Source organism: Micromys minutus, assembly GCF_963924665.1.
Source record: "Micromys minutus genome assembly, chromosome: 10".
Classification (NCBI taxonomy): domain Eukaryota; kingdom Metazoa; phylum Chordata; class Mammalia; order Rodentia; family Muridae; genus Micromys; species Micromys minutus.
Genome location: NC_137979.1, coordinates 13,894,298 through 13,903,752, shown reverse-complemented (window position 1 = coordinate 13,903,752; position 9,455 = coordinate 13,894,298). Strand labels below are relative to the sequence as shown.

At 52.1% G+C, this 9,455-nt stretch overlaps 1 protein-coding gene across 3 annotated transcripts in view; it reads left to right on the top strand.

The window, feature by feature from the left end:
- SLC5A10 (solute carrier family 5 member 10) overlaps positions 1-9,367 on the top strand; it is a gene marked incomplete at both ends in the record, with an annotated part of 43,130 nt that extends 33,763 nt beyond the window's left edge. For 2 of the 3 annotated variants that reach the window (XM_080922988.1, XM_080922987.1), the window contains 6 exons: positions 4,239-4,346; positions 6,158-6,308; positions 8,432-8,600; positions 8,683-8,898; positions 9,099-9,156; positions 9,261-9,367. In XM_080922988.1, the coding sequence (XP_080779114.1) occupies positions 4,239-4,346; positions 6,158-6,308; positions 8,432-8,600; positions 8,683-8,898; positions 9,099-9,156; positions 9,261-9,367 (809 nt within the window). The remainder of the gene's footprint in view (positions 1-4,238; positions 4,347-6,157; positions 6,309-8,431; positions 8,601-8,682; positions 8,899-9,098; positions 9,157-9,260) is intronic. The other variant, XM_080922989.1, reaches the window with a different exon arrangement.
- Between the last annotated feature and the right edge of the window lie 88 nt (positions 9,368-9,455).

The following is a 9,455-nucleotide window of genomic DNA, read 5'->3' as shown; positions in this document are numbered from 1 at the left end:
AAGCTATTAGTACCTTTAGCCAGTTTTCCCTAGTTTCAACTGCTGTGACTGTTTGGCCAGAAAATAATTTAAGCCATCCACAGAGCTGTGCACGTGTGTGTGTGTGTGCTGGGAAGACCTTGTCATTATGTATAGATTTGTTTAACAATTATTACCATCCAGATGTGCACATCTGTAATCCCAGGATTTGGAATGCTGGCAGTATTACAGAATTACAGGCTCGAGGCCAACCAGGACTAGCAGAATTGTGACACCGTAGAGCCCTGACTTATTAGAACTAAGCAGCTAGGTTCCCACCCCAACCCTGGAGGCCATTTTCTATCTTCTAATCCTGTGGAAATGGCAGTATCATTAGCAAATTTCCAGAGTGCAGTCAGGAGCTCTGGGCCGTCTTCTAGCCCCACCCACAATGTCTTCCATATGGCTAACACCTGCTCATTGTATAGGATACTGTTGTGGTTATCTGCTTGCTTACTTTGCAGTCTGAGGGATGGAGCCTAGCCTTTCCTATGGTAGACAAGCACTCTGTACTGCAGTGTCTTATTGTGCTATAAACTGTACTCCTGGTGGCTCTTGTTGTCCTAGTTATGCTTTCTATTGTGCTGATGAAACACCATGAGCAAATAGCAATTTGGAAAGGGAAGGGTTTGTCTTCCTTATACTTCCAGGTAACAGTCAAGGTAGGAACTCAAGGCAGGAACCCAGAGGCCGTAGGGATACTACTTACTGACTTACTCCACATGGCTTTCTCAGTCTACTCTCTTAGAGACCCAAGACCACCAGCCCAGGGCTGGCACCACCCAAATCAGTCACTGTTTAAGAAAATGCCCTGCAGGCTGTCTACAGCCTGATCATATGGAGACATTTTCTCCGTTGAGGTTCCTCCTGCTCATCCGATTCTAGCATCTCAGGTGTGTCTGCCCGCCCTCTGTATGTCCTCTTCAGTGAGGGTCTGTTTGTAGCTTTGCCCATCCATTCTTGATGGCTTCCTTTCTGTTGATGAGCCTCTAGCACTCTTGGTGTATTGTAGATACAGAGTCTTTGGCATGTGGAGGGTGTGTGGTCTCTCCCAGTCAGCAGTGTGTCTCATGGCACTGATCAGAGGTTGTGCGTTGTGATGTCACTTCACCAGTTTTACCCGCCACAGAGCATGCTTTCCGAATAGTGTCAAAGAACTTTTGTTCTAGCCCCGAGAGTTTGATCTGTTGTCAATATTCCAATCTGTGATCAGTTTTGAGCTGAGTTTACAGAAGATTTGATAGTTGAGGTTACGTTTTTGTCATACCCGGGAGGAAACGGCCTTGGAGACATTAAAGAATTAGTCAGCACCACACAGCAAGGGTCTGGGAAAACCAGTTTCCAGCTGAAACCCATGTGCCTTTTCCCAGCACCTACTAGCCAAACAGCAACTGGGCAGGCTCCTCCTCAAGATGGGCCAAAATGTACTAGATGGAATGTCGAAAGCATCTTGATTTCCCTTTAAGGCTATGCATCTGTCAGCTCCCCTAGGAGAGGGTCATTCGGTTGGTCAACAAACTTGGGCAGCATTTGCCATGTGTTGGCTGTCATGTCAGAATTCTCTCAGGACCTCATAGCCTTAGTGTGATGGGGAGCCAGGCTGACAGAAGTTGTAAGGGTGTTGGTGCTGAGGAGGGCACTGGAGAAGCCAAACATCTGCGAGTTCAAAGGAATGAGTTTAAATTCCTTGGGTTTATGAGGAGAGAAGGGTGATCCAAGGAAGGAGAATAGTAGATGCAGAGGCTCAGAGATGTCCCTAGAGGACTGGGTGCCACCTGCTGTTGGGGAATGAAGGTGGTCAAAGGGTCAAGGGTTGGCACAGTTCCATCCTTGTGACTCCCTGTGGAGTATGGAGTAATGAAGTAGAAACTAATGGCTTCTTTGGAAAGTCATTTATGCTGGATGGTGTTTTGCTGAGGCAGACACGTGAAAGAGTTCTCGTGGAAGTGGACACAGGTGAAAGAATGTTTTGTTAAAGCAAACATGTGAGAGAACACATGTTGTTTAAGAAGGACCCAACAGACAGTGGAGAATGCTGGATGGCATTGTTATGCCTTACCATTGTTTATTGGTTTATTGTTTGTTGGGACTCCATAGAGAGAAACTCACCAGAACACTTCCGGTGGTGTGCTGGTGGCTTCTTGCTGCTTCCAAGGACTTGGACTGATTGGCAGAGTGATGTAAACTGATATAGACTCGAAGTTTGGCTAAGACAGACTCACATGCTAAGGCAAGACACATTGTGAGGCAAGACCCATGGAGAATATGTGGTGTTTGAAAGGTGTACAAATAGGACCTAGTGGACAATGATGGGGAGCTTGGCTTGCTCGCATAGGTAGCTTTGCAGTGCTTCTTGGTCTTGAGTCTTTGCTGATCTTCGCTTCATTGAGAGAGACACAGTAAAGAACTTCTTCTGGTATCCCTGGTGATCCTGGTTCCTCTTGCTGTCTCATGCCGATTTTGCTGAGGCCTGGCTGTCTCTGCTAGGTTGTGCCATTGCTGCTGATGTGTGTTTGCTCTCCCAACTCTACCAAACTGGACTGCTGGTATATTCATGTGGCGTTTGCAAGTGGATCAAGCTGCTGCTGATGGTTCCAGTGAACTGAAATGCCAATTTCCTGATAATGCAGATGGGATTGGTTCCAACAAAAAAAAAACAAAAAAAAAAAACAAAAAAAAAAAACAATTTCTAAACAGGTCCACTGCCCCTGTATCCTAATAACCTTTCTTTTCCACCACCTCTGGTGGGTGGTGGGCTAGAAGGGACTAAAGCATTTAAGAACAATTATTAAAATTGGGGTTGAGAATAATGGAAGCTTACAGGGAACCCTCCCAGGATGATGCTCAGGACAAGTTATGGGGAGACTGGTAGACAGAAAGAGCAGCAAAGAGATAACATCCTGTACCCCGGAACCAAGCTGGACTTGGCATTGACCATAGGAAAGGAGGATTAGGAAAAGGAGTCCCCAGCTCTGGTATGGCACTTTGCAGGACGGACAGAGGACCTGGTAAAGTGACAGTCTGCAAGAGCCCCCTGGCTACAGAAGCCAGAATACTTGCTGGCTCCAAGTGACTAGAGGTACCACTCTGGGAATCTATTAACCTCTACGGCTGTCCAGCCCCAAGTATCCAGAGGAAGGGCTCATGTGGAGTCTGAGTCAGACACAGTGAACTTGGGGGATCCCCTTACCTGGCTTTAAGAGTCATTATGTGCTGGGATGCTGTTTCTTCCTCCCAATAGGGTTGGGTTCTCCAGTGGCAGAACCAGCAGGGCTGGGCCAAGATGCAAATCTTGTCTATGTATGAGTCCCAGGCCCATGAGGTCTCAGGAGCCTTCCACAGAGTTCCAGGCTCTCTTCTGGGACTATGTGTCTCAGGAAACTGTTTCTTCTTCAGTGCTGTAAAACTCCCTAGGTTAGGAGGTGGGAGAGAATACCTGATCTGTGTGGGGCTCATCCTGAGAACCTCTCTCCCTTTTCCTCCTAAGTCGTTCCTCCCTCCTCCCTCCTCTCACTTACTCATTCTTTCATTCAGCAAAAGTTCAGACTGTCTCCTCTGGGCCCAGCCCTGGCCTGGGCGAAGCCTGGAACTTGAGATGATTCAAACTGGTGTATGCCCTTGGGGTGCTCCCGCTCTAGTGAGGGAGGCATAGTAAACAAACTGGAGGAACTGATCTTGGGCCTCAGGAGCTCTAGGCAGGTGGACAGGTGGGAGGCCGTCAGGAGCCTCAGAGGTGGAGCAGAGGATAAACAAAGGTGGCCATGGGTGTTAATAGGACAGTGGCACACAGGGAGGAGAGCCTGTGTCTGCAGAGACAGGGAGGCATTCAAGCATAGGGTGTGTACAAAAAAAGCACAAACAGGTAAAATGGTCCTAGGAGCTGAGGTACTAGACAGAAGCTGTGGGTGGTGTGCTTCCCTGTAATGTGTAGGCGTTCCCTCTCCTGCCTCTACTTCCCACTTTAAGATACTGGTGATAGATGGTAGTTGTAGAGGCACCAAGCACCAGCACAGGGTCACAGGTAAGACATAGCACCAGGAACCCCTGGCTTGGAGCTGAGAACAGGAAGCATGGTGAGGACCAGCAGGAGGGACAGTAACCAGGGGTTAGAGTCCTAGGAACTAGCTCTGGGAAACTGAGGCAAAGAGTCAGAGAGGCCACCAAGACAGCGCAGGCTAGTATGGTGTGTTTGTGTGTGACACAGGTATAATTTCTCACAGATGATGTGGGCTGTGTGGTACCATCCGAGTGTCTGCGAGCCTGTGGGGCTGAGATCGGCTGCTCCAACATTGCCTACCCGAAGCTGGTCATGGAGCTGATGCCAGTAGGTGAGTGTCTGTGTCATGTACACATGGAAGGTCCCAGTGAGTGAGGGTTGGAGTTGGGTCATGTACACATGGAAGGTCCCAGTGAGTGAGGGTTGGAGTTGGGTCATGTACACATGGAAGGGCCCAGTGAGTGAGGGTTGGAGTTGGGTCTGCTCTGTATCTTGTATGAGTCCCTGTGCCATCCAACCGGCCAGACAGAAGTGCCTAAAATCCAGGCTTCCCACGTCAGCTCTTTCTCCCTCCTCAGCTTGGCTGGGCTCCTCTTCATTTAAAGATGGGGGAACTTAGGGCTGGAGAGATGGTTTGTTGGTTGGGTTTAGTTTCCAACACCATTCTGGAGACTTAGCTGTAACCCCAGTCCCAGTGGACCAGACCCTCCCTGCTGCCTCTGAGAGCTCCTGAACATATGATAGACATAAGCCCATCCGAGAACATGTACATACACATAAAAGAAATCAGTCTTACAGCAGGAAGGGCTGTTAGATAGGTGAGGGGACCTACCAAGGTCACAGGCATGTGTGTCACCTCTGCAGAAAGGCTGCCTACAGAGCCATGGCAGGTTTTGGCTTTCCCCATGGTTCTTTGCGGTAGCCATGCTAATCAAGTATTGGGTAGTGAGTTCCCCAGCCAAGGAGGTGTGCAAGCAGAAGCAACAGTATAGGGCTGGGGGAAGTTTCACCCTAAGCCCAAATCTCAGATCCCTGTACTCTTGACTTATCTTGATGCTGAGGTTCTTTCCTTCCTCCCTCCTCCTTCTCATAGGGCCAACCCCAGATGTGGATACACATCTGGGAACAGACCTTGGCTCTGCTGTGTGCCAGAGGAGTTATGTAAAGCATGCTACTTCTCTGCTTGGAGCCTGATGTCCTCATGTGTAAATTGGGGATAATGAGTCTACTTACCTTAAGGGTTGTTGCCAGGATTAAGCCTAATGACACAGGGACACTGCCTGGCACAGGGTCTGACCATACTGTGGACTCCCACCTCAGGCTTCCCACTTCCCCTTTCTAGGCCTTGAGCTCCTTGTCTGAGAAATGGGTACAATAAACACAGAGTCAACCCACTTCCTAGACACCAAGGGGGCAGGACAGGTAACTGTTGGGGGAACCATAGTTAACTCACTTTTCTTTGGACCCCATTCCTAGTCAGTCTGAGTAGTGAACAGAGAAGGTCACAGGATGCCTGGAAGTCACACTGCAGAACCGAGGTCAGGCTGTACCACCACCCCTTTCTAGGAGTGGAAGGTAGAGGCAAGGATTCTGTCTGCTAAAGAGGAGGGGACACATAGGAGGTGCCCAGACTGAGCACCACAGCACTGAGTTCTCAGCCCTTTGAAGCCTGTAAACCCCCAAATGCTGCCTTGCCTGGCTAGCAACCTCTCGCTCACAGGAAATAGTAGGGTGGATTTCTTATGCCTTTCCTCAACCAAGGCTCTTTCCCAGAGACAATAAGTACGACACCATGCCTGCTGGAACTTGCTGTGTACAGGAAATGGTGTGGCAGGGAGTTCCAGAGAGTAGTCCACTGTCCAGGTGTGGCCTCCCAGGACAGGGTCCCTGAAAATGTCTTAGGCCCTCACTCTCAGGCAGCTCCGATACTCCCTCCAGTGAAGTTGGAACAAGAGAAATGGTTTGTGAGCTCAGGATCTACACCGGAACCGAGGACAGCCCAAGCACTGGGTAATTACTTCCAGGCTTCAGGCTCCATCCACTGCCCTCTCAGAAGTCTCCCACAGCCCCTGCCACTGGCTGCCCCTTGAGTCCTGCTCCCTCCCAGGAGGGTCACAGTGGAGGGCTCTGTTCTGCCCCCAGGTCTTCGGGGGCTGATGATAGCGGTAATGATGGCTGCGCTCCTGTCGTCCCTGACCTCCATCTTTAACAGCAGCAGTACACTCTTCACCATGGACATCTGGAGGCGGTTTCGGCCCAGTGCAGGAGATCGGGAGCTGCTGCTGGTGGGACGGTATGGGAAAGGGGTGGGGGGTGGCTTCCGCAACACTGCTGTGGACGCCTTTGAGGTCCTCATCAGATTTGGGGTTTGAAGGATTCATGGGAATTTGCAACTCGGAGGAAGAAAGAGGCCAAAGTATCTGGGGGTACATTTGTCATCCTGAGCCGACCCCAGTTACAGGAGTCAGCTTCCCCAACTACACCTGAGATCTTTCTGAACCTTCTGGTTTGCTCAAACTACCCTAAATGAATTCCAGAGCTGATCCTCAAACTGGCTACACCCAGGCCACAAGGGTGGCCCCTGTGTCAGGCGTCTGAGGACCTACCCTTTCCTCCTGCCACGCAGTTCGCAGTTTTAATTTACTCAGCCCATCTATGGCCTCTGCTAAGAGTCCTGTCCCCTCTAGAGTGAGCACCCCCCAGTGTGCTCCAGGTCACCACCAGATACCTCCCTCGAATGAGGGACCACCTTTCTGGAGGACACTGCTGCCCTACCCCTGTGCTTGGCCCTGCGTGTGGTGGGACAGGCCAGGGCAATGGACAGTGGTCACCTAGTGTGCCTGTTCCTTTTCCACTAAGGAAGCCTTCTTCCTGGAGCCTGGCTGCGAGGCCTGGGGCAGGGGCTCTCCCAGCAGTTGCCCTGTGATGCAAAGCAGCCAGCTTCTGTGAGAAGAGCCCTGTCGGGACATGCCTGGGAGCTGGGGTGTCATGAGCTCATCTGCAGGCAGGGAGCCTCTGGCTTTTGTAGCATTTCAGGTTCTTATCTACCAGATCCGGTCACATGACTTCTGACCACCTGTTTACTCGGCCCTCTCTGCAGCTGCGGTGTGACCAGAGGCTAGTCCCTCTGCGACAGCTTTTTCCTTGAAAGAAACCCCTTCAGATTTTCATCTCCTAGGCCCTGAATCTGGACATCTCCCTGCCCCACAGTGGGTACCCCATTCTCTGGCCTGGGACTGTAGTCACCCTAGCAGCCTGGCCAATGGCCCTCATGCCTCCTGTCTCCCAAAGGTGGCTCTTCATAGTTGTTCTTACTGTAAGCCGGGGAGCCGTCAATAGTGAAGCCCCTTTCCTTTACTTCCTCCCTTCTGCCCCATTCCGTCTCGTTCCTTGGTTCTATATCCAGCAGGGCAATATGGAGGACTCAGATACCCTCCTCCCCGACACACACTGTGCCAGCCACCTAGGAGAGATTGGATGTGAACACACTCCTAGAGGCTGTTTTAGGAAGTGGTAGCCGCCTCCTCATCCAGGGGCTGAGTTTGAAGGAAGGGCGACAGTGAGAACACAAGGCCCAGGAGCTGCTAGGCCCTCCTGCAGGAGGGTGGAGGGAGGGAGTGTCCTCCGAGGCTTTGAAGAGGCCACGCCCAGCTGTGCACCAGTCTAAGGGTTAATTAGCCTCAGTCAAAGCGGCACCTCCTCCTTCTACCACCCTCTGCCCTCCCTCCCCCAAACCCCACAACCTGGCCAGGTGCAGACCCACCCATCTGCACACAATTCTCAGTCCTGCATGGTGCCAGGACACGGGCTTCACCAGCCCGCCATACTTCTGGGTGAGAGGGAGTCCAACACTGGCAGGTTGGCCCAATTCTCCAGGCCTCAGGCTTCCCCCAAGGCTCCCAGACTCACACTGCCCCTGGGTTCACTCCAGCATGGGCCGGGTGGGAAACTGTTTGCAAAGCCAACTCCAAAGTACCAGTGACCCTCTAGCGAGGCCTTTGGAGAAGCGAAGTGCCCCGAAGGCCACTAGTGGGTAGATTGGGGTCACCTGTCAAGGAAAGACAGAGGGCAGAGAGCCAAGGGCTGGGATGGTACAATTTCTGCCAAAAAGTCAGACGATCCATGAGTGTTCTAAGTCTCGCCAGGATGGCTCAGATGCGAGGGCCACTGTGTCATTCACTGTCCCCGACCCAATGCCTGGCAAGCTCAGGAAAACTGCCAGACCCAAGCCCCCACAATGCATGTAGATGTTGCGCATAGAGCGCAGAAGGCAGGAGCAGAGCTGAATGACTGGCAGGAAAAGGAGCAAGAGCTCTTGGTCCCTAGTGGCCTGTGCTGAAATGGGCAGAGGGATCCAGAGGCAAGTCTTGGGGAGCAGGAGCTGGGGGGTGCAGGACTGGCCTCTGCTGCTTGCAGGCTGGTCATCATGGTGCTCATCGGTGTGAGCGTAGCCTGGATCCCGGTCCTGCAGGGCTCCAACAGCGGTCAACTTTTCATCTACATGCAGTCAGTGACCAGCTCGCTGGCGCCCCCTGTCACTGCCGTCTTCATCCTGGGCATCTTCTGGAGGAGGGCCAATGAGCAGGTGGGTGGCACAGACAGATCCGTGGGGTCCCCTTAAGGGTACCCTGCAAGTCTTGGAGATCTTCTGTCTCTCCTTTCCTCAGGGGGCCTTCTGGGGCCTGATGGCCGGGCTGCTGGTGGGCGCCCCGAGGCTGGTCCTGGACTTCCTGTACCCGGAGCCCCCCTGCGGCCAAACAGATACCCGGCCAGCCCTGCTCCGCAGTGTACATTATTTGCACTTTGCTATTGTCCTCTTCCTCCTCACCTGTGCTGTGATGGCCGCCGGGAGCCTACTGAGCCCGCCCCCTCAGCAAAGACAGGTGAGGCAGTCATGTCTCCTGACTCTGCTCACATCCTGTTCTCTGCCCCTCTCAGACTCCAGATATCCCCACAGTTTACTCCTAACCCTTCCTGGCCCAGACCGTTGTCTTTGTGTGGACTGAGTTCCCTTCTCTAACTGGTGGCATCTTCTCTGGGGCTGCTCTGTCCTTCCACACCCTTTGCACCTTTGTCACTGCAGATTGAAAACCTTACCTGGTGGACTCTGGCTCCGAACTGGTCCTTAAGAACCAAAACAGGTAAGTGGGTAACCCTGACATTGTTCCTCATCCCACCCCGAGGCTGGAGCTAGAGGTTTGGACACTAAAGTCATCCCTCACTGGCCTACCTCATCCTCCTCTAGGTGACGACCAAACACCCCAGAAACGTGCTTTCTGGACCCGCGTGTGTAATTTCAACGCTGTCTTCCTCATGTGTGTCAATATTTTTTTCTATGCCTATTTTGCCTGATGCGGCCCACCACACCAGTGGAAAGGCAGAAGCTTCTAGTCCTCGGGACTACCTACCTTCCTCGGTTGGGCACGGAGGCCCAAGGAAA